Source organism: Vanrija pseudolonga, chromosome 4, assembly GCF_020906515.1.
Source record: "Vanrija pseudolonga chromosome 4, complete sequence".
Lineage (NCBI taxonomy): Eukaryota > Fungi > Basidiomycota > Tremellomycetes > Trichosporonales > Trichosporonaceae > Vanrija > Vanrija pseudolonga.
Window position 1 is genome coordinate 3,037,061 of NC_085852.1, and position 22,263 is coordinate 3,059,323.

A 22,263-nucleotide genomic window follows, 5' to 3' on the forward strand; every position below is an offset into this window, starting at 1 on the left:
GTGTTGAGCGAGGGCCAAACAACATGACGGTCGACGGGTTGACAGCACAACCTACACCCAGGCAGGTGTCCCTTCCACCACCACCACCCACACCGTGGAAAGCCCCATTCTCAATGCAGCGGATTCATGCTTTGTCCTACTTGGCCTCAGTCTTGCTTCCCTCGGCCTTGGCCTCGCCACCCTCAGCGGCCTGCTCGGCCTTGTACTCCTCAATCGCGGCCTCGACGACGCGGAAGCTGCGTGTGGTCAGTAGGGAAACGAGCGGGGTAACCACCGCCAAACTTCCGACGGTGCCGCTTCGGCGGCGCGCATGTAGCCGGCCGTCGCGGCGTCGCCAGTCTTGGTCTTGCCAGCTGTGCAGCCAGCAGCCAGCTGCACCATGCCCTCCCACACACACACCCACACTCACGCATTCAGGCCGACAGGGAACCCGGCGTAGCCCATGATCTGGAGCATGGCCTCGCGGATCTCGACCTCGGTGAGGCCGTTACGCAGTGCGCCCTTCGTGTGGCCCGCGAGCTCCTGGTTGTGCCCGCCGACAGCGAGCACGGTAATGACGACGAGCGAGCGGTGCTTGAGCTCGAGCCCCGGGCGGCCCCACAGCCCGTCCCACGCGTTGCGGGTCACGTACTCCTGTGCGGGGCGCGCAAACTCCGAGCTGCCCTTGGCGAGCTGGCGGTCGACGTACGGGTCGCCGAGGACCTTGCGGCGCTGTGGCGGTGAGCTGGGTTCTGGGCAGGGTAGAGAGGCAGAGGGGCAGGGTAAGTAGGCGGGGCTAGCATGCTCGCTGCTTGGCCTCGGCGTGGTGCTCCTCGCCCATCCCGAGCGCAGTTCGGCGTCGGAGGAGTCCGATGGGGCCGAGCGCCATTCCCTCGATGACCACCTGCCACCACATCTGCTCACCGTCTGGATGCCGCGGTCGAAGAGGACGTCAAAGGCTGCCTGCTGCTCAGCGTCGGACATGGTGATGATGAATGTGAGGTGTGAAGAGTGAGCACCGGACACAGCGTCAGTGATAATGTGCAAGTTATCAGTGTGACGAGCAGCCGGCCAGCCGGCCAGCCCGGTTCGACTGGCGGATCTACCCGACGGGCGAGACTGCACGTGAGTGAGTGTCATGGGGGCCAAGTCAACCAAGTCTTGTCTCGCTCGCTTGCTAAACGGGCCCTCGAGTTAAGAGCTCGTTTGAGCCCCCGTTTCAAGCTCGACTTGGGGGCTAGTTAGGGCGACTCAGACGACACTGGCGAGGAATGGAAGCCGTGACTCGACGTCGTGGCGGAGTTGGCGGGATACATGAGACGAGGTTTGGGGAGTTGGCTGATTTCAGTGGCAGCTGCCTGTTGCAGCTATAGCGAACTAGCAGCGAGGTCGTGCGGCGCTAACAAAGAGCCGCGTCGCGTGGCGTGGGCGTGCATGTGAGTAGGCCATGCCGCCAGCATGCAAAGCATGACAGCAGCAGCAGCAAGATCGCGAGATCCAAAGATATCAAACACGCGACCCTTCCGGACAAGGCGGATGACGACCACTTTAGCGTGCCGGCAATGTAACCCCCACCGGCAATGTAGCACTTACGGCTCTCGACATCACATCACCTCGATCTTTGATCAAAGTTGCCCCACATCTGCCAACTTGCGGTAACCGTAAGGCGCTTTTCAGCGCTTGGAACATCATTCCGAGACGGTAGTGCATGGATAGCGTGTGTTGGACACACGAGACAGTGCGGGGGAGGTGCGAGCATGTCTCAGAGAACTGGGCATGGCACTGAGCGTGATGCTCCTGCCTGCTGCCACTGCCACTGCTGCTGCCGCTGCGGTTGTTGTTGTCGAGGTCGTTGTCGATGTCGATGCCGATCTCCTTGCCGCAGTCACCTTCGTCATCGACGCAATGTCTTCATGCACCCGCCATATTGATACGGCATCTTGACAACGAGAACGAGAAGAGGCCCATCGCCGAGGTGCCTTTTTTCTTGCTCATCTATCCCGAGATCATCACATCGAGCAGTTGAGCCAGATCGCGCTCGCTCAGAGAGCCACTCGTACACAACCAACTCATCTACCCCATGGAGGCTCCACGATTCAAACGAGCGTTACGGGCTTTGCACTCGAAAGAGGCGGCACGAAACACGTTCCAAGGCACTGCTCGGTCCTTGACGGTATTGGGTGCGTGATTATCCGTGATAACAAAGTCGGAGATCAGCTCGTTCTAAGAGATTCTGTTCGGGCGCATCTAGACAAGCGACAGGTGGAATCAACGTTGCCGCCGACGTCAGAGTCGCACGCAGAGTCGCACGACGGCACGCGTGGGGCCTCGTCTCGTCTGGTGGTTCGGTTCGTTTGGCTCGTCTTGTCTGGTCCTCGCCTGTCTCGCGCCGCGGCACGGTAGCACGGCGCGGCAGGGGCGCGCGTGTTCGCGATCCCAACTACATACTCCACCGGATTCTCCGGCAGTGCAGGTGACTGCCCCCACACCCGCAGGTCCTCTGCCCGCCGAGTGGGTGCGCGCAGCAGCGCTCTTCATTCTCCCTGCGGAGATGACAGTGCCTTAAAGTGGTGCCGAGCAGGTTCTGTTTTGGGTAACGGCGGTATGTCATATGTATAAAGTGACAGACCTCGTTTGCCCGAGGCAAATCCACTGATGGAACACGAACCGGCTCAGGGAGCCCTCGCGGAGCAAGCAGACTAAAGTAATAATAGGCTAGTTGTCTTGGGGTGCGTGCGTGCGTGCGTGCAGCGACGGACGAGGACCACGGAGCGAGCAGTGTACGCGAGGTGGAGGAGCAGCACAAGTTGGTGCCTAGCTGCGCAGCACCACCACCACCACCACCACCACCACCTGTGTTGTTGTGCAGCTGAATGATCGGGACGCTTTCCGATTAAGCCATGGAGGTATGGAGGTATGGATGCCCACTCCGCGCCGCCGCCGCTGCCTGCCGCCTCGTCCAAGTCCCTGCCGCCACTTGCGTCGTGTTGCCTGGGGCTGCCCCCGCAAAGTCTCACTGCTCTCTCTCTGTCGTGGCGCCTTGCCCACCCTCGGCCTCGTAAAAGGGTTGCGTGGGACCCCAATCATCGTCACACGTCACCACTGGGTGAGAGAGGGGGTGAGGTGAGGGCGGCCCTTGTGCTCGCCTCCGTCCTTGATCACCTGGGCCCACCCAACCTGGGCTGGTTACCCCGCAAAAGGCGCTAACCAGAATCCAGCTTGACGGCCCATCGCGCCAGCAGCCAGCAGCCAGCAGCCAGCAGCCAGCAGCCAGCAGCCAACAGAGCAGAGCAGCAGCTGCACCTCCATCCAACCAACGCCTTGCTCAATCTCATACATCAATCCTCTTTGTCGGCCTTGCACCCAGACAGAAGCCCCTCCCCGCTCCACTTCCACCTCCTCCCGTTTCTTCACCCTCTCAAGTTTTATTTATTCAAGTTGGACAACTCGATACCGGTGCCCACTCCCCCCACCGCCTCGACACCCACTTTGCCGCTCGCAACCCTTCACCCCCCAATACACCAGTCACCATTACCTCCACAATTTCCTCTGTCCCTCCGTACCACCCCACCTGGGCCGCCGGTGCGACTGGCATGAGAGACATGAACATCATCATACCATCTTTCCTCCCAGGTACGAGTGAGTACTACTGATCGGCGGCGGCGACGACGCATGATCGAGAGGGCGGCGGGGAAAAAAGCGACTAACTCGCCGCAGCACAAACCAGCCCGACCAAGGCGACCTCGGGCATCTCAAACGGCCAGCGGCAGCGAGCATCAACGGCGTGCCTTCAGTGTCGCCGTCTGAAATCGCGCTGCAAGCGTGGGCCTGACCCCACCAAGCCGTGCGAGCGCTGCACGTCGCTGGGCACAGAGTGCGAGGTGGTCAAGAGCCGCAGAGGACGCGTCTTGGGTTCCCGCAAGTGGGTATCCGCTCCGTGTCGCCGACGCCGGCGCCGCTGACACACATGACAGCAAGCGGACTGGGCTTGAAAAGTCGCTGGCGCACGTTCAGGCGGCGCTCGACAGGATACGTGAGGAGGCGGACCAGTTCAAGACAACGGGAGCGCCAAATCTACCTGGTGGCCCTGAGACAAAGCCAGCCCCGCCGCCTCCGGCGGTCATGCCCAACCTCGCCGGCCTCAAACGACGTCACTCGGAGAGCGAAATTGACGACGAGGGCGACGACGACGAGGGGAACAGTTCACCGGAGAGCAGCAAGCGCCAGATGCTGTGAGTGTGCTGCTGGCTGAGAGTGATAGATCATCGCTTGCCGCGCCGTGGCTGACGCAATTCATCAGTGAGGGTGACCAGGCCATGGAGGGCGACTATGATGGCATTGACGACGCGCCTGTGCTTGCAGTCGACGAGCTCCCGCTCGAGTCGACGAGGCCATCCCCCGAACCCGAGCTGCCAAAGAAGGAGGAAACCGACCACCCCCTCGGGCTTCTCTCAAACGTCGGTAGCAGTGCCCTGCGCCTGAGTGTGGGCACACTTCCCGAAACCCCTTCGTTCCAGATTACACCTGATAGCGGCATCGATTTCGCCAGCAGCACCGGTGTGCCCACTGATGGGCAGCGTCAAGTGCTGCCTGGTTGGACCCGCGCGCAGCTGCAGCGAGCCGCAAACACCAGGAGCGCCTACTTCCGCCACCGGCCCGGAGCCGTCAAGCGCGACGTCTCACCCCTCCTCGACCCCATCACGCGCCGCTTCGTGACCGAGGAGCGCGCCGAGTGGCTCCTGCAGCAGTGGCACGTCCACTGGGAGCCGCAGATGGGCTCGCTCGACCCCAAGATCTACACCCTCGCAGCGATGCGGTCGCGCTCCGCGCTCCTCACGACATCCGTCCTGGCTACTGTGGCCATGATGACCGAGTTCCCCGGCTCCAGGGAGCTCGCCCTCGTGCTGTACAAGCACGCGCAGAGCCTGGTCGTGACCATTGTGTCGCGAAACGCCAAATCCACCGAGATTGTCAAGGCCCTCATGATCCTCTCGCTCTTCCCCCGCTGCCCCGAGCGTCTGGTCGACGACCGCGCCCGCACCCTCATCTCGTTTGCTGTCAACATGGCCCTCGATCTTGGCCTCAATCGGGAGCGACCATGCCACGAGCAGGACGAGATTTCTCAGCGCTGGCACAGGGACAAGCTTCGTGCATGGTATGCTGTGATTATCCAAGACCGCTCCATGGCGGCATTCTCGGGCAAGCCGACCATGATCAAAACAGACGTCGATATGGCAGAGATGATGCGCTGGCTCGACAGCCCGTATGCCAGCCAAACCGACCGCATGCTCATTGGCTACATCGAGCTACGCTTGATCGAGGTGAGTTTAAACGGCCCACCATGGAATGAATTGAGTGGAGCGGTCACCTGACATTCCACAGCGGGATGCCCGCGAGAGACTTGCAAAGGCCACGCGACCCTACATGGTCGACAGCATTAGGCTCAGCGCAGAGGTCATGCTTGACGGTTGGGTGCGCACATGGGTCACCCCCCAGATGATGGCAGAAAGTGAGTGGCGCGCGCAGGTGACACACCACCGAGTGCAGAGATACTGACATGGGCCCAGCGCCTCTATCTGGCAACGCCATGCGCTTCCTTGCCCACCACGTCCACCTGCTCATCACGACGGCCTCTGATGCACCCAAGTCGGAACTGCTGGAAATCGCCCGCTCCTCGATCGAGTTCACATATGCTGAGATTGGCCCTGAGCTGCGTTACATCTGCCGCACAATCATTGGCATGATTACCTGGTCAGCTGTGCTTTTGATGAGGGTACGTAACACTTGTTGCCCATGATGTCAGTGGCACTTCAGGCTGACGTCGGACAGCTTGCACCCGAGGAGAACTCGAACCTCGTACGCGACCTCGCACTGTTGATGGCACCATATGGCGACGGGCGATTCGAAACCTATCCCCAGTTCTACGGCTCGTTCCTGCTGAGCCTCGTGTTTGACACGCCGGCCCTGTCACCAACATCGACAACGTTCAGCGCACCGGCTTCGGCCCGCCCCAGCATTGCCCGCCAGCCCGGATACACCATGAGCCACCCATACGACCCCAACGGGCACGACGCCAAGCACCCCGAGGGCATGGCCATGCCTATGGGTATGCCGCCCGGGTCAGCACCGGGCATGCCAATGCCTATGGGCGTCGACACATCACCCATGACCACCTCGTCGGGCCACATGGTGACCCGCCCCTCAAGTGGGCAGGCGCCGATGTGGGGCGAGGTGGGCGGCGACACGCTGCAGCTGCAGATGCTGCTCGGGTTGGAGAACTCTACGGGGATCGAGCTCCCATGGGACGTGCCACCGCACGCCAACACGACCAGCGATACCGGTGTGGTCGTGAGCCCACCGCTCGAGTGGCTGTTCAACGACGCCGGTGGCGTGCAAAACGGCATGGACGGCTCGCACATGCCGTCTGGGCCGATGGGCACAGACGAGGTGCTTTGGGGCTACGGCCTCGAGTGGGGAGGCAACCGTGTCGGCGCCGAACAGGAAGGATGGCCCGGGCCTGGTGCGCAGGGATATTAAAAGAAGAGCAGCAGCTGTTTCCTCTAGCGACTTGACGACGACGACGACAATGACTCATTGTATCAGTAATACGAAGCCAGGTTATGATGTAACGACTAGTGATCTATTCCTTGCACTTCGTGCATGGAAACGAGGGATGGCAGGCGGTGATGCCTCCGCCCCAAAGCATTGTGCTGCTCGCTCGTGGGGAATGGCGCGTGGGAGCATTTTGCGTGCTTGCTCGAGATAACACTGCCGGCGGCAGCGGTGGTGGCCAGGCCCTCGTAAACCCCGCTGCGGCGACCATGAATAACTCATGGAATGCGTGGGGTGCGCTCGCAACAACGTGGGCGTGAGAGACGTGACGCGCGCAAGCATCAAGCCAGAGATTGCCGCGGTGTCGGTGTGTGCAGGTATGCGCCAGGCAGGCGAGTGAGCCTGCCTGCCCGCCTGCCCGATGTTTGCCATGAGGATACGCGCTTAGTAGCGGGACGTGGGGGGTGAGCCTGCCTGCCTTCCTGCCTCCCAGGCGCGCTGGCTCGGGAGGAGACGGCACGCATGCGGGAGGTGCGAGCCCTCCCGACGACTCTGACTCTGGCGCATGCATCGACCGACCCGTGTATGGCAGCAGCCCAAGCAAGCAAGGCATGCAAGCCGACTCCCTCCTCCCTCTGTCGACTCGTTCTCGGCTGGTCGCCTCAGGGACGTGCCGAAGTTCACCGCGATTCGTTGGGGTTATTGCTTCCATCTATTGACGATATCAGCAGTCTTTCTTTGGGGCAGGCGAGTGTTTTTTCCTGGCGCGTCGTGCTGGAGCTGGCAGGCTGGAAGCAGGCATGAGTCGATGGTGGATGCTGTGGCGTCGGTATCGCGCCATGCATGCGCGCGGGGGTGGAGGGACACGGCGTGAGATAACCTCGTCGCTGCTCGCTGGGGAAGTATAAGAGGCTTGCTCGGCGCTCATTCTACTCCCCAGCCTCTGGTTCTGTTGTACTCTACTATTACACTCTAATCGCGCGCAAGCGTTGTCCCGGTCTGCCTCTTCTGTCCTCTAGCCCGCTCTACCTGCCTTCTTGTCTTCTCCAAGCCAAACTCCTCCCTCCTCGCGGCCACTACCCCCAACCTCACGCACCCACCCCCCACCACACACCATGTCCTGGGTCCCCGCCACCGCCCGCGAGACCGCGCGCATCAGCCAGCAGCTCAAGCTGATCCGCGCGTTCAACGACGGCGCACGCAGCGTGCAGGCGCAGGTGCCCCGTGTGCCGCCTGCCCCCCGCCCTGCGCCCGTCGCGGCCGTCAAGCCCGAGGCCGAGGAGATCAAGAAGCCAGGCGACAAGTCGCCCTGGACGTTCATGCCTGCGCCGCCGCAGGCGCCGTTTGAGGGCGCCGACGCCGTGCGCCGGCCTTGTGAGTAGCTCGCTCGAGGATTAATTCGAGCCAGTCTGACACGGAACAGGAGCGCGTGTGCGACGTCATGCACAGAGAGAAGTCCAGGATAGATACAAGAAACGAACACTGCTAGATTAGAGATAGATGCAATCTTCGGGCCGACTGGGATGAGTTTGTCCGACGATAAGTGTGTCAGGGAGGAGGAGGTGGGTGTGGTGGTGCAAGTCGAATGGTGCATGCAGCCCACGTGGAGAGGAGCAAAGCAAAGCAGCGCGGAAGGTCGAGCCAGGAGTCGCCGCCGTCTCGCACATCGGAACAAGGCTCGGGGCCAATCAACCCCACCCCGCCACCTCTGTTCCGATGCTCTCCCGACTGCTGTGCCACTGTCCGTGCGTCCATGCACTGCACTCGTCCCGTCGTCATGCATGTGAAGAGGAGCAGGTAGTGGCCCACAGGTGACGCGATGTTGGGATGCCTGGCACAGCGTGGTATATATGCAAGCGGGGATGGAGCATGACGTGCACCTCCCACCTACAGACGTACAACGACCGGCGTGCCACCAACCACCAGCGAGTACGCGAGCCATGATGCGCCCCGTCCGCCCCGCCCTCACGCTCACGCTCTCCCCCCTTCGTCAGATCCACCGCGACGCGACGCGCACCAGCGCCGCCCAGCCCCCCGCCCCAGCGCGCCAGCAGGGCAGCGAGGACGCCGTGCCACCCACCGATCCCGCCGTGCTCTCCGCCTTGGAGACAACACGCATCGCGCACCGCGGCTCGCGCGCCCCGCCGCGCCTGCAAGCCGTCCACCTCAACCGGCCCGACGCCGGGCCCTCCACGAGCGCAGCGCCCGACCCGGCTGTGCTCTCCGCGCTCGAGACGACGCGGGTCGCGTAGCGCGGCGCGCGTACGCCCCCGCGACTGCAGGCTGTCCACCTCCACCGGCCGCCGTCGCCCGAGGAGGCCAAGGTGGGCGGCAGCGTCGAGGTGCAGCGTATGCGCCGCGCGCCTGCTCATACAGCGCGCCTCCAGGCCATCCACTTGCGCGAGAAGGAGGGCAGCGACCTGCGCACGCGGCAGCTGGCGCCTGGGGCCGGCGACCGCGGGGAGGAGGCGAAGCCTGCTGGGTTAAGGAGGGGGCTGTTCTCGTGGTTAAGTAGGTCGTAGTCGCCGGACCGGACCAGGTCATTGCGAACGACACCAAGCCGCGCTACGGCCGAGATATCAGCGCACGCGACGACAGCAGCATATCCGACTACAACAATCGTTATCACCGGGGTTCGGCAAGACAGACGAGCAAGCAGTTGGCAGTCACGCCACGTACCGAGCTTATCGAGTCCCTATCCAGCAGTGTATGCAACCGTGCAACCACGTACGTATGCGGCAGCTGCCTGATGCCTACCTGCCAGCTTCATCTCGGCCAAGCCAAGCCAAGCCAATGCGATATGCAATGCCCCGCGCATATACCTCGCCGAGCGCGAGCGAGGGCAAGATTGGCCGTGTCGCGACGAACTTGACCTCGTGACCTCACCTCACTCACCACCTCGACAACCACCTCCTCACCCTCGGCCGTACGACCACCCGCGCGGATAAGGCCAGCCAGCCAACGCCGAGGTATGCATCGAGCTCGCTGCCGCTGCCGGCCAAACCATCGTCGAGGTGCCCCAGAGGTACAGAGGCACATGCTTACAGGTACACTCCTCCAGCAGCTGACTGGCTTCCTTCCGGTGGAGGTGGGTCGGCGGGGAATGCTGTATTGACATACTTAAATGCTGGCTGAATGGCGGCGCTGCCTGTGTGTCCACGGGCAAGTACAAGTACAGAGTACAGCTCAGCTCAGCACCTCGCACACTCACATACGCATCATCATGACCGTCCACACCGTCCCAGCCACCTGTCGCGCGGCACGCATCGTCAACCCCGGCCCTGATGTGAGTGAGCCGTGTGGTCGGGTGTGCTCGTCGCGCCCCTTGTCGGCGCCACGTCCGTCGCCGTGTGCAAGACGACTCCAGCGGCGTCCCCTCCTCAGCCCCCACAACCACTCACTCCCCCAGTTCCAGCTCGTCATCGACGAAGCCTTCCCCACGCCCCAGGCCGGGCCGGGGCAGATCCTCGTCGAGATGAAGGCCTCGGGCGTCTGCCAGTCCGACTTTCGTGAGTGGGTTGGGTTGGTTCCTGGTGCTAGTTTTGCATACATATCTGCGTCTCCGTCTGCGGCACGAGGTTGCGGCGGTTTGTTTCACTCCGACACGCCCAACGTCGCACGTCGCAGAGTGCGTCGACTGCCGGCGAAACCTTGATGCCTGCGGGTTGGTTGACCCGGTGTGGCGAGTGCCGCTGCTCCTCATCACGGGGCACCTGGTGCACGTTGCATGCTTACACCCACCCCCACCCCCACCCCCACACAGACGCGGCCAACGGCGACTGGGGCCACCCGCCCAACGACGGCGTCACCTGCATGGGCCACGAGGGCGCCGGCGTCGTCGCGGCCGTCGGCGCCGGCGTGACCGGCTGGAGCGTCGGCGACAAGGCCGGCTGCCCGCCGCTCTACACTGCGTGCCAGGCGTGCGAGTTCTGTGTCGCTGGAGGTAAGTGTAGCCAGCTAAGGTTGGTAGTGCCGCGCTGCGCGCTGACTACATCCTCGTCATCGTATCAACCGTATCCGCCCTCACGACCGGCTCTTGCCCCACATTCCCCTCACCTCGTGACTGTCTTTGCCGCGTTTCAACGTAATCTCGTCGCCCCAACAACTTAACCTTTCCTCGGCCCAACCTTCTCGCGCCCCATGCTTCAGCCGAATCACTCTGCGCAAAGCGCGAGCTCCTCGCCGTGCACCGCAACGGCACGTTCTGCCAGTACGTCGCCTTCGACGCCAAGTTTGCCGTGCCGCTGCCCGACAACGTGAGCTACGAGCAGGCCGCGCCCTTCATGTGCTCGGGCGGCACGGCGTTCGCAGCCCTCAAGGCGGCCGGGCTCAAGGCAGGCAACTACCTCGTTGCCATCGGCAGCGCGGGCGGCGTGGGGCACATGGTCGTGCAGTTCGCCAAGGCGATGGGGCTGCACGTCATCGCGGTCGATGTCGGTGCGGACAAGGAGGCTGGCACGCTTGCGTGCGGTGCCGAGGCGTACATCAACGTCACGAAGGAGAAGGATCTCCCGGCCAAGGTCAAGAGCCTCACGGGCGGCCTTGGGGCCCATGGAGTGGGTGTGCCGCGCGGGCGAGCTAACGCCTACAGGTGATCGTCACAGCTGGCAGTGGCAAGGCATACGAGTCTGCCCCGCCGCTCCTCCGCCCGCTGGGCGTGCTCGTGGCCGTAGGCCTCCGTGAGTGGCTTCGGGAGAGCTCCGCTGAACGTACCAGCCGCCGCCGGCACGGCCATCGCCGGCGCCGACCCCGGCCTGGTCTGCTTCTCTGGCCTGACGATCCGCGGCATCCTCATCAACTCGCGCGCCGACATGGAAAAGGCGATCAGCTACCTCGAGTCGGGGCAGGTCAAGGAGCATATCCAGGTGTTCCCGTTCGCGCACCTCCCGCAGGCGGTGAGCGACGTCGGCGCGAGCAGGACGCAGGGGCGCGCAGTGGTCGTGTATGCTCAGTAGGGGGCGGTAGGCGGAGGTGGCCCGCCGCGTCGAGGATCAGTCAGTAGTAGTAGTCAGAATCTAAATGCAGGCCGTGTCTTGGATCTCGGAGTTGCCGTGCACGATGGCGCTGATAGGGAACAAAGCGAGATAGCGCCGTCGCTCGGCGGAGTCTCCGGCTCCGCGTCGGACTGTCTGCAAACATCGCGATGAGCGAGCACGACAAGGTAAGCGGTAGGCAATAGGTCATCATGACAGGCCCCCCCATCGTTGGCATGTCGCTGTCGGCCGCGGAGACCCCGCGATGTCAGCTGCGTGTAGTGGTGGTATGCTGAAATGCCGAATGCCATTGGCAGACGACTGCCCCTAAGCGGCCAGGTCGATACCCGATCGGCTAACACCGTGGATGGGTGGGGTGCGGTGGAGGCTCGTCGTCACCACCGAGCGACGCCAAGCGCGCGCTTGCTACCGAGAGACACGAGACGTGCATTGCATACATTGGTACAACGCCGAGACGGAGAGCTACAGTAGCTAGACACGAGCGCGACGCACCCGCCCGCCTAGAGAGATTACCTGATCATCCTATCGGCCAGAGGCGACATACGGCCGAGACGACTCCAACTCTCCCCCTCCCCATCACTTAACTAGTCCTTTGTCATCTCTCTCTCTCTCTCTTCCTTACGCAAATGCTCCAGGCCTTGCGCTCCGTTCGTCCTTTTACACACACCCGCGCCGCCGCCTTCCGTCCTATCCGCATAGCCAAAATGACCATCTCGGTGGGTGCATCAGCTTCGTCGAGAGCGAACATCCAGCTGAAACGCCCTCTCCAGACCAACCCCCCCGTCAAGCTCAACGACCCCTCGCTGTGGATCACGAACCCGTCCTTCCTCGACGGCCAGTGGACCGCCCTGCCGCAGCATGAGACGTTTGACATCACCAGTGAGTTGCGCTGTGCTGCTGCAGCCAGCCCCGCTGACACCGCCCAGACCCGGCCACGGGCGAGCTCATCGGCAAGCTCCCCGACATGACGGTCGCGGACACGCGCGACGCCATCGCGGCCGCCGACAAGGCGTTCAAGACCTTCTCCAAGACGTCGCCCCAGCAGCGCGCCAACATCCTCGAGAACTTTTACCGTCTTACTCTTGAGAACAAGGAGGACCTCGCGACGCTCATCACGCTCGAGAACGGCAAGAGCAAGACCGACGCGACTGTCGAGGCTGGCTTCTCGGCCGGTTTCCTCCAGTGGAACGCGGGCGAGGCGCTCCGTCTCTTCGGCAAGGTCATCCCCAGCGCCTTCCCCAACACCAAGAGCTGGACGCAGATTGAGGTGGGTTGCGTGGGCTGTTGCTGATGGGTGGGGCGGCTGCTGGGCCAGATCTCAGCGCCAGCAGCCAGAGCACCTATCAGTATCGCCTGGTTGCACGGAGTTGCCGCTGACCCCCCAGCCCGTCGGTGTCGTCGCCGCCCTCTGCCCCTGGAACTTCCCTCCCGGTATGGTTGCACGCAAGGTTGCCGCCGCCCTCGCTGTCGGCTGCACGTCGGTCATCAAGGTGCCCGCCGAGACGCCCTTCTCGGTTCTCGCGTTCGTAGAGGTGAGTGGTGTGAAAAAGGCAGCGAAGCACCGCTGACACATGCAGCTTGCCCGCCGCGCCGGTGTCCCTCCCGGTGTCATCCAGATCGTCACGACCGACAAGCACCTCGTCGGCATCGGAGAGGAGCTCTGCACCAACCCCCTCGTCAAGAAGGTGTCCTTCACTGGTGAGTTACTTGGTTCCTCAACTCCAACTAACACACAGGCTCGACCCGCATCGGCAAGCTCTTGATGCAGCACGCCTCGGGCACGCTCAAGCACCTGAGCATGGAGCTCGGCGGCAATGCCCCTCTCATCATCTTCGAGGACGCCGACATTGACATCGCGGTCAAGGGCACCCTCGTGGCCAAGTTCCGCTGCTCTGGACAGACCTGTGTCTGCGCCAACCGCATCTATGTCCAGTGAGCTGACCGTTCCTTCTGGTAGCTGACGCCCAGCGAATCAATCTACGACAAGTACTCTGCCGCGCTCGCCGCTGCTGTCGACAAGCTGGTTGTCGGCGACGGCTCGCAGGACGGCGTCAACATGGGCCCCTTGGTGCACGCGCGCGCGGTTGAGAAGTGCCAGAGCCACGTCGACGACGCCGTCAAGCGCGGCGCCAAGATCCTCACCAAGCCCAGGCCGAAGCGCGAGGGCAAGCTCGCCAACGGCAACTTCTTTGACCCCGTCGTGCTCGGTGACGCGCCCCAGGACTGTGTAAGCTGCTTTTGACGTGGACTGTCACCTGACACCGCAGCTCATTGCCGACGAGGAGACGTTTGGCCCCGTCGCCGCGCTCATCAAGTTCAAGACGGAGGAGGAGGCCATCGTAGGTGTAAAATGGGGCTGCTCAGCTAACCCACGCAGCGCCTCGCCAACAACACGGACATGGGTCTCGCAGCCTACTTCTACACCAAGAACCAGGCCCGCACCTTCCGCGTCGCGGACCAGCTGCAGGCCGGCATGGTGGGCGTCAACTCGACGTCGATCTCGCACCCCACCATGCCGTTTGGCGGCTTCAAGGAGTCGGGCTTCGGTAAGGAGGGCGGCCCCGACTCGATCCTCGACTACGTGCAGCTCAAGACGGTGACGGTTAACATTGAGTAGAGGTAATTGTAGGATGGATGATGTACAGCAGTGCCACAGTGGCGGTTGGGTGGTGGCGGTGGTGGTTTGTCTGGCCCCCTCCTCAGAACGAGCACATGACACGAGGTCGGGCGGAGCATGCATATAAGGCGTCGCGCGTCGGCGACGCCAGTCAGCTCCCTCCCACCTGTCCCAGCACTACTCACTCGCCATGATCCTCGACCTCGACAGCGACGAGTTCCACGAGCACGCGCGCGACACAGCGTCGGCGTCGGCGCCGGTCGCAGTTCCCATGGCCGCAAGCCAGGCGGCAGACGACACAGCGATGGCGGGCACCAGCCCCGCAGCCAAGGCGCTCATGGCGGAGGACGCGCTCTTCTTCTCGAGCGTGTTCAACTCGTGGGCTGAGGGGGTGGGTGCGTGGGTAAGGGTGGCGCTGATGACAGGTGCGCCGCATGTCGGGGCAGGACGAGGAGATATGCCGGCCATAGGCGGGGTGGGTGTCGGTTCATTATCAGGCACACACTACGGGCAGCACCAGCACCAAGCCCGCATCATCAGAAGTGAGCAACCATGAAGCAAGGATCAATCCGGCAAGCAAAGAGCAAGCAAGGACGAGGAGCACAACAAGGACGACGACGAGGCGACACGAAGCGCGCTCGAGCAAAGAACAACAGGCCGGGGAGCAGACGAAGAAGAAGAAGTGCATGCATTCTGTTCAGTCCGTTAGAGCCCAACCGCGGTCCACCGGCTCACTGACCGCCTGAACTTCGTCTGTCGGCGCTCACTCACCACAGGCCACGGGGGCCCTCACGTCGTCAGTAGCTGGTATGCACAGTGTGACCACTCCATCGTCATGGAGGCGCGAGGCGACGACGCCGCGGTCCGCGTCGACGAACGTACGTGCCATAAGTAGTCACGGCGAACACGAGTTGTGCGAGGTGTTGTCATCCCGGCACGCCACGCCCAGCTTCCGTCCTCGCGCGCACGCTGTCCGCCGCCCCCTCGTCCTCAGCACGCACCGTCGAGCCTCTGCACGCCGACGCACGCACGCGACCACCCACGAACCACTGACGGCGTTTGACTTGGCGTCGTCGCCGTCGTAGGCATTACTTACCCCTTCGGTCGCGACGGGTGCGGGTGCGGGGATATGCTTGTCCCCTCCCTACCAGGGACGGACCCTGGGTGGTTGGTTGGTTGGTCGATATCTATCCGCGGTCAGATCAGGTCAGGTCAGGTCGCGGTGTCTGTCGGCTTGCCGGTGTGCATGTGGTGGTTGGTGGCGGCGGTGCGTCTTGCGTGAGTCCAGTCTCCGGTCCGGGATCAGCTCACACCGCTCACACCGCTCCCTGCGCGAGTTTGTCACCACCAAACAGCACCCCCGCGATGAGCGACCCCGACGCGGCGACGAAAAGCGGTCATCCGTCCATCCATCAGACGCCGGAGTCGAACGACCTCGCCTCACCCCTTGCCTGTCGAGCAACCTTGTCCACCGGCGCGGTGAGTGCTCCTCGGTTAGCCGTGAGATGGTCAGTCACCGGTGCCGGGATACCGGCGCGCAACGAGCAACAGTGCTACCCTTGCGCGGATGCTTGCTCGGCGCACATCTGCGGACGAGTCGGCGGGGTTGAGCCCGCCCAAGTCCGTCAACCTCGGTGTCCACGCGCTCGCCGCGATCGCCGGCGCCGGACATGACCTCGCCGGACGTGGCTCGCCCCGCCGACGCCACCACCGGCGACTGCGGCCAAGAAGCGTATCACGAGGACGTGCGCCACTCGGCGCCTCCGCCGCCGCCGCCGTCGCAGCGCCACGGCACGCGCTCGCGCAGATACCGACCTCCGGGACGTATTGTAGCCGGTTGTAGTTGCGTTGCTCTTACTGCCCGCACCTGCCTGGGTAAGCGGGTCTTGAACCAAGTTGGGAAAGAAAGAACGAGCACGCCGTCCAGATGGGAAAGTGAGACGATGAGACGAGTGAGCAGAGCAGACGTCGGTCAGCTCGGTCGAAGATTTGCCACATGCCTGCCTGCCTGCCTGCCTGCCTGCCTGCCTGTCTCGGTTGACTGGAAGAAAGTCACACACCCAAACGCATGTCACTGTTTAGGACGCCGAGTTGCGTTTCGAGCGTGCCCTGTGTGTGTGTCTGCATACCTACCTACCCACGGAAGGGGCGCCATACTCGCCAGCGGTGTAGGTGGACGGTGTCTCCTGCCCTCCCTGTTCCAGTCTGTCCTCGCCCTGCCCCAGTGCTAGTCGTTCCTCTGCTACCAGTCCACGCCGCCGAGCTACACGACGCCCGGCGGGCTCGATGACCGCCCGTCCATCGGCGCGCCGCTGGCGCCGGTCAAGACAGCGCCGCCGAGGGCCAGCCAGCGCGCGAGGAACAGGACGCTGCAGGACCGTCCATTCGCTCGCCGCCGGTGCCACCACCACTACAGTCGGCAACAGCGGCGTCTACACCAGCGCCGGCGCCACCACGATTTAGTGCCACACGGAGCAAAGCAAGGTAAGGTAAGCCTCCTACTCGGGCATCAGCGCCTCAATGGATGCTGTGGCCTCGCTTCGCTTGGTCGTTGACGTCAGCGCCGGGTAGTGTTTCAGCTGCCTCTTTGCATAGAAATGGGGTGCTTGTGGTGTGTGTGTGTGCTTGGGATGAGGGAGAGAGTGCGGCGTTATGCGTGCGCACTCGTTTCCTTGCGCGCATGCTCGCTCACTCGCCCGCTCGCAGCTGCCCGCCACACACATACGCATACGGAGCGGGCCGGCCGGCAACTAGATGCCAACCCAACCTGCTTACTGCGGAGGCGCCGGACAATCCCGCGCGCAATCCATGTTGCGTGGGACATGCAAGTGTTGTGCAAGGTGGTGCGGTGGTGCTGGGTGGCGCCCCCGCACGCACGCCTCGACCGACGCCAAGCTGCCTCGCTCGATGCGGTGGGGCTGGCGGCGAGCGGGCGAGTCTCACGCCACCACAAATGGAGACGATCATGACGCACTCAGTGAGCTACTCCGTGCAGGGGCGGCAAAGTGTGTGTGAGCGAGGGTGCATGCGGGCGGGCGGGTAAATTAGCCTCTGGCTGCACCACAAGCAGTGGGCAAGGCAACACCAGTGTAATCGGGATCTTCAGGTCACACTGTGTTGTTGTCGTCGCAACTGCTCGTTGTTTAGGATTTGGAGCTGCTGGTTGACGACACAGGGTGAGGGCGGCAGCACCCAGCGTGGAAACGAGGTGGGCTAGATTGACATGAGATCGAGCAGAGGTACGTACCTACGTATCCATGCCTTTAGTGATTTCTGGGTAGAGTTTAGGCATTAGCCCCGGCTGGCTCCTCTGCTGGCGCGCAAGGCGCGAGGCGAGGGGACGGAAGGATACGTACTATTTGTTGCTACAAGCAGCAACTCGCCAGTCACGATCCGGCTGGGTGCCAGGGAGGGTTATGCACATTGTGTGGGGCCTGGGGCCTCTCACGCTTTCGCTCCGCATCATCGCTGACACTAGTCTGCCGCCCCGATCAACTCCCGAGGCAGCTCCCGAATTGGAACCACTCTATTCTCCTGTTGTTTGTGCTGCGACTATTGGCACCACGCATGCATTTGTTTTGCTGTTTGTTTTGTTTACTCGAAGCAGTCGAGGGGGCGGGATGGGGCCAACGAGCCGAGCTGCTGCAAGCAGCCAAGCAGCCATGATGCATTCAGCCATGCACAAACTACTGTCGACACATGTGCACTCGGGGAAGCAAGTGGAATGCCCGCAAGCTGCCGCAACCAACCCAGAGTTTACCGGATTCTGATTCCCAGCGCCGGGGCGTCAAAGTGGCCGCTTGTTGCGTCCCACTCGACAGGCTCGTGGATCATGTTGACAGGCCTGTGGGATGAAACTTGGCAGTCTGGAGCCGAGCTGGGCTGAGTACAATAAAGTGGTCCCTGGCTGGGTTGGGACCTGACGCTATTTTCGAGGTGCAAGCAGCAGCGTGCGCCGCAAAGTGCGGGCCGTCTGTCCGTGTGGAAACCAAAGTCGCAAGCTCGCATGAGCTCGGTCGTCACCATGCTGGCAACCAACGTCTGAAACCTGGCAACAATGTGGGCACACTGGGCTGCTGAATGCTCGAGTGGAATGTGCTGCGCGCACGCCCACCTCTCCGACCAAGGCGGGCAGTTGGGCACTGGCGGGCAGGCAGGCAGGCAGGTGATGCAGGTGAGCAGGCGAGCACAAGAGCCAAGCGGACAAGCGACGTAGCCTAAATGCGGAACATGAGGTAATGCGCCAAGAGTGTGCCAGAGCGGCCGTCACTGGGCTCTGATGCGTGTGGGTGTGCAGCCATGCGGCTTGCGGCGAGCCGCAAACACAAAACTCGACTCGACTCGAGACCTGCCGCCGCCGTGCCGCCGCCTCAGCATTGTACGCCCCGCCCGCTTGTCAAACGACTGGCGTTGACTGGCGTCCGGGGCCACCGGGGGACCACTAAATGCCTGCCTGACCCTCGAGTCCCTGTGTTGCTCGTGGGACCCAAATGTATGTCAAAAACGCAAGAATGGCAGCGTTCAGGGACGAGATGCCTTGCTGCTTTGCTGCCGCCGCCGTCGCCGCCGCCGCCGATACTGTAATGTGGCGTTCCTCAGGTCCCATCATTTCAACGCACAAGATGCAAGGCACCACACAAACCACCACTGCCAGGAGTTGCCCGATACTCCCACCCACCCACCCAGCCAGTCGGTATACAACGAGTAGCAGCAGCAGCAGCAGCAACCAGGATACAACCAGACGCTAGCGATGACCACCCTCGGGAGGAGACACAACCTAGAGTATAGCCGCCAATCAAAAGCGTAATCAATGTAAACACAGCCACCGCTGCGCTGCTGCTGCTGAACCTGAACTGAAAGACAAAGGCCAGAGAGGAAGGTTGGTACACATAGGGAGGTTCCGGCAGGTGGGAGCCCGGTTGCGGTCAGTCGGTGGGTGGGTGGGCGAGCGAGCGGGGCTATTGCACATTGCATTGACGGGCACAACAAGGCAAAGAGGTGGATACCATGACGACGAACCCAGATGCGCTCCTTGGTGCTGTGCAAGCCGCTGTTGCGCCAGTGACATCTGAAGGGGGGGACGATGATGCCAAAAAGTGTCCGGGGGTATGGAGTATGCTGCTAAGACACGGCGCCAGTAACGGCTGTGGGCTGTGGGCGCTGTGGTGGTGGTGTGTGGTGGTGGTGTCGGCCCCGCACGCCCCGGCGATCTTCAAGTCCCCTTGCTTGCCGGGGCTGCGGCTTGCAAGCATAACGATCATGGGCCGCCAGCAGTAGTACGTGGTGGTTCCTGCCGACCCGCATGGGTGAAGGGCATAGGGACAGGGAGGGGCGCACTCGGCTACCATGGTACCAGGCGGCCAGGGTGGGTGGGTGTTGGGTCGTGCCGGATACATGTGGGGGGTGCAGCCATGCTGCATGCTGTCTGCCGCCTGCCTGCATGCAGCAGCGGGCAAGGCGTCTAGAAAAAAAAACGAGGTTGCGTCCTTGACCCTGGGATTGTGAGTGAGGTTGTTGTTCAGGGCGAGGAAGGCGCAAAGGGAAGGGCCTTGCCCTGGTCCCTGACTATTGGCTTTGAGAGAGATTGTTAGACCCTGCCCGAGCAGTGATCCATCTTGCAACAGACTGACTGACTGCTGGCTACCAACCACCCACCACCCGGCACCACCACTCGTCATTGTGTTTGCGCGCGATCCAAACCTCGTACCAGTCTAACTGAGTGCGGCCAACGGGGCGGGCTCAGAGGCAGCAAAGGCAGCTTGCGGCGCTGCCGCCGGATACTTGCTGCCATGCAAGGGGGGGCGGCGCTATTGGACCTGATCCGGTAGTCTTGACGTCGTTTGGGCTTGCTCCTTCTCTCTCTCTCTGGCCGTTAGCGTCAAGTGACCCCAACCCACCACATCATCCCAACAACCGGTCCAACCTGTCTCACCCCTTCCCCTCCCACTGCATACAACCACCCCCCCTCCCCCCGGCAAGCTATATAACACCCCGCCAGACTGCATTCCACCTTTCTCTTCTCTCATCGTCTCTTATTTCCTCCCCTTCCTCTCTCTCCCTACCTAGACACAATGAAGTTCGCCGTCCTCTTCGCCGTCCTCGCCGTCTCGGCCGTCACTGCCCAGCAGGTCGAGTAAGTACCCCGTCTTCCCTCTCTCTCCTCCCACTCTACTCGTCACCTCCCTTCCCCCCCACACACACCGCCCAGCCTGCCCACCAATCTCCATCTCGGTCACCTGCTTGGCGGGACCAATCTATCACTCGTCGACAAAGGCCAAGCCAAAGCTTGCCGGTGCCACACACAATGTCCCCATGACGACACCCACCCGACGTTGCCGCCGCCTTCCTTACTCGGCCTTCCTTTTCATACGCACCCGCTTTCCCACACACCAACCAGTACACGGTTGCTAACCATCCTTTCAGCCCCGCCTCGGTCCCCCCTCAGATCGCCGCGTGCTCGCAGGCCGCCGCCACCAAGGCCGGCTGCGCTTCGGCCCTTGACGCCGAGTGCATCTGCAGGACCCACGGCACCGACTTCACCAACGCCGCCACCCCCTGCATTGCGTAAGTCGCTGCACGACCCTGGCTCAGATATAGACTTGCGGCTAACCATCTCTTCAGCGCTCTTGGTGCCGACCTCATCAACCAGGCCCTCGACATCCAGAGGCGCGTCTGTGCCGACGGCTTCATCGGCGCCGCTTCCTCGGCTCCCCCTGCCTCGGCCTCATCGGCCCCCCCTGCCGAGTCGTCGGCCCCCCCCGCCTCGGCCTCATCGGCCCCCCCCGCCTCGGCCTCGTCGGCCCCCCCCGCCTCGGCCTCGTCGGCTCCCCCTGCCTCGGCCTCGTCGGCTCCCCCTGCTTCGGGCTCGTCGGCTCCCCCTGCTTCGGGCTCGGGCGCTCCCCCTGCCTCGTCGGCTCCCCCCGCCGTCTCCTCGGCTCCCCCTACCACCGGCGGTGGTGGCTCGGGCGGTGGCGGCTCGGGCGGTGGTGGCTCGGGCGGTGGTGGCTCGGGTGGTGGTGGCTCCGGCGGTGCCGGCGGTGGTGCCGTCTCGTACGCCGTCCCCTCGGCCGCTGCCTCGTCGGGCGCTGCTGGCTCGAACGCCACCAAGGCCGAGGCCAACGGCTCGGGTGCCCTCCCCGCCGTCGGCGTTGCTGGCCTCGCCTCGACTGCCGCTGTCGCCGTCGCCGGTGCCCTGCTCGGCGCTGCCCTCTTCTAAGCGACCTCGATCTCGCATTAGTAGTAAACCGTTTCATGTTCACAACGGACTCTTCATCACCTCGTCGTTTTTTCCCACCCCTATTTAGTAACTTGCCATGACATATGGACAATTCGAATGCACGCATAATTGTGATGATACCAAGAGCAGCAGCGGCAGCGGCAGTGGCAGCGGCGGCGGCGGCGATGGAAGCTGCGACGACGATTCCAACTGACTTGGCTGGCATCAAAGACTCGGTTTTCTCATGACTGCCTCGATGGTTAGTGGCAGTGGGTGGCTGTGCATTCTAGCGCAAAAAAGGCAGGGAACGTGGGTGCGGATCGATCTTGAAAGCGGTCTTGGCCTTAGATCACCAGGCGGCATTTTCCAACGAGCAAGCCTATTAAACGCCACATTATCGAATGGGACCGGCGAGCAGTGGGATCAGCAGCGTCGGCAACGACAGCGACAGCGACAACGACGACGAGCTCAGTGGCGGCGATAGCGACGACTAGCACACACAGCCAGAGCAGCAGCACCAGAACCAGAACGATCGAGCGTGTGGCAACAATGCGCCCTCGCTCCCGCTCACCTCGTCGCAATGGTTTCAGGCTCCTTGCGTGCTGACATTGATTGATCGCGGCTGCCTCGCCACGCTCCAACAACAGGAGGACAGCTGACCCAATGTGAAATTAACCCCCGCCGTGGTGGGCCCTTGCCCACCGCCCAACTAACCGCTAGTGGCATTTCGCCTGCCGTCTGTGTGGGTGCATGTCATCATTCCTATACGACCGGAACTAGCTCGTAACGGCATGTGGGTGTGGGTGAGTGTCGCTGCGACTTGAGCGACCGAGCTCACTCGACGTCGCCTTGCGTTGGAGGCGGGCGGAGCTGGGAGCTGCCGGCACGCGGGACGAGGCATGCGA

General features: G+C 62.8%; 6 protein-coding genes across 6 annotated transcripts; 5 read left to right on the top strand and 1 right to left on the bottom strand.

Moving 5' to 3' along the window:
• Nucleotides 1–109: 109 nt before the first annotated feature.
• Nucleotides 110–1,036, bottom strand: pcaC (4-carboxymuconolactone decarboxylase). The gene is made up of 3 exons (XM_062773038.1): nt 904–1,036; nt 410–711; nt 110–236 (listed from the first exon to the last, which is right to left on the bottom strand). The coding sequence occupies exons 1-3, from the start codon at nt 961–963 to the stop codon at nt 137–139; spliced, it is 462 nt and encodes a 153-aa protein (XP_062629022.1). The 5' UTR covers nt 964–1,036; the 3' UTR covers nt 110–136.
• A 2,266-nt stretch (nt 1,037–3,302) lies between these two features.
• Nucleotides 3,303–6,516, top strand: priB_7 (Protein priB; the record flags this gene model as incomplete). The annotated part of the gene is made up of 7 exons (XM_062773039.1): nt 3,303–3,618; nt 3,697–3,901; nt 3,954–4,211; nt 4,280–5,300; nt 5,362–5,488; nt 5,547–5,752; nt 5,809–6,516. Exons 1-7 carry the CDS (start codon nt 3,573–3,575, stop codon nt 6,514–6,516), a joined length of 2,571 nt encoding a protein of 856 aa, XP_062629023.1. The 5' UTR covers nt 3,303–3,572.
• A 1,130-nt stretch (nt 6,517–7,646) lies between these two features.
• LOC62_04G006470 (uncharacterized protein) lies at nt 7,647–8,783 on the top strand (the record flags this gene model as incomplete). The annotated part of the gene is made up of 2 exons (XM_062773040.1): nt 7,647–7,905; nt 8,425–8,783. The coding sequence occupies 2 exons, from the start codon at nt 7,647–7,649 to the stop codon at nt 8,781–8,783; spliced, it is 618 nt and encodes a 205-aa protein (XP_062629024.1).
• A 971-nt stretch (nt 8,784–9,754) lies between these two features.
• ADH3 (Alcohol dehydrogenase 3, mitochondrial) lies at nt 9,755–11,486 on the top strand (the record flags this gene model as incomplete). The annotated part of the gene is made up of 6 exons (XM_062773041.1): nt 9,755–9,817; nt 9,941–10,040; nt 10,295–10,474; nt 10,681–11,087; nt 11,123–11,210; nt 11,248–11,486. 6 exons carry the CDS (start codon nt 9,755–9,757, stop codon nt 11,484–11,486), a joined length of 1,077 nt encoding a protein of 358 aa, XP_062629025.1.
• Nucleotides 11,487–11,944: 458 nt separating this feature from the next.
• Nucleotides 11,945–14,834, top strand: davD_2 (Glutarate-semialdehyde dehydrogenase DavD). The gene is made up of 10 exons (XM_062773042.1): nt 11,945–12,241; nt 12,296–12,404; nt 12,452–12,792; nt 12,911–13,057; nt 13,103–13,223; nt 13,262–13,457; nt 13,494–13,752; nt 13,793–13,864; nt 13,903–14,533; nt 14,568–14,834. The coding sequence occupies exons 1-9, from the start codon at nt 12,152–12,154 to the stop codon at nt 14,140–14,142; spliced, it is 1,575 nt and encodes a 524-aa protein (XP_062629026.1). The 5' UTR covers nt 11,945–12,151; the 3' UTR covers nt 14,143–14,533; nt 14,568–14,834.
• A 4,965-nt stretch (nt 14,835–19,799) lies between these two features.
• LOC62_04G006473 (uncharacterized protein) lies at nt 19,800–21,504 on the top strand. The gene is made up of 3 exons (XM_062773043.1): nt 19,800–20,275; nt 20,566–20,706; nt 20,764–21,504. Exons 1-3 carry the CDS (start codon nt 20,214–20,216, stop codon nt 21,356–21,358), a joined length of 798 nt encoding a protein of 265 aa, XP_062629027.1. The 5' UTR covers nt 19,800–20,213; the 3' UTR covers nt 21,359–21,504.
• The last annotated feature ends 759 nt before the right edge of the window (nt 21,505–22,263 follow it).

Bases quoted from the DNA above. Each gene is read 5' to 3' on its own strand.
- pcaC (XM_062773038.1), bottom strand. From the start codon at position 963: ATGTCCGACGCTGAGCAGCAGGCAGCCTTTGACGTCCTCTTCGACCGC. The intron at 712-903 runs GTGAGCAGATGT...TCACCGCCACAG, and splicing joins TCGACCGCGGCATCCAGACG to CGCCGCAAGGTCCTCGGCGA. The intron at 237-409 runs GTGAGTGTGGGT...GACCACACGCAG, and splicing joins TTCCCTGTCGGCCTGAATGC to CTTCCGCGTCGTCGAGGCCG.
- davD_2 (XM_062773042.1), top strand. From the start codon at position 12,152: ATGCTCCAGGCCTTGCGCTCCGTTCGTCCTTTTACACACACCCGCGCC. The intron at 13,224-13,261 runs GTGAGTTACTTG...ACTAACACACAG, and splicing joins CAAGAAGGTGTCCTTCACTG to GCTCGACCCGCATCGGCAAG. The intron at 13,865-13,902 runs GTAGGTGTAAAA...TAACCCACGCAG, and splicing joins AGACGGAGGAGGAGGCCATC to CGCCTCGCCAACAACACGGA.
- LOC62_04G006473 (XM_062773043.1), top strand. From the start codon at position 20,214: ATGAAGTTCGCCGTCCTCTTCGCCGTCCTCGCCGTCTCGGCCGTCACT. The intron at 20,276-20,565 runs GTAAGTACCCCG...CCATCCTTTCAG, and splicing joins GTCACTGCCCAGCAGGTCGA to CCCCGCCTCGGTCCCCCCTC. The intron at 20,707-20,763 runs GTAAGTCGCTGC...CCATCTCTTCAG, and splicing joins GCCGCCACCCCCTGCATTGC to CGCTCTTGGTGCCGACCTCA.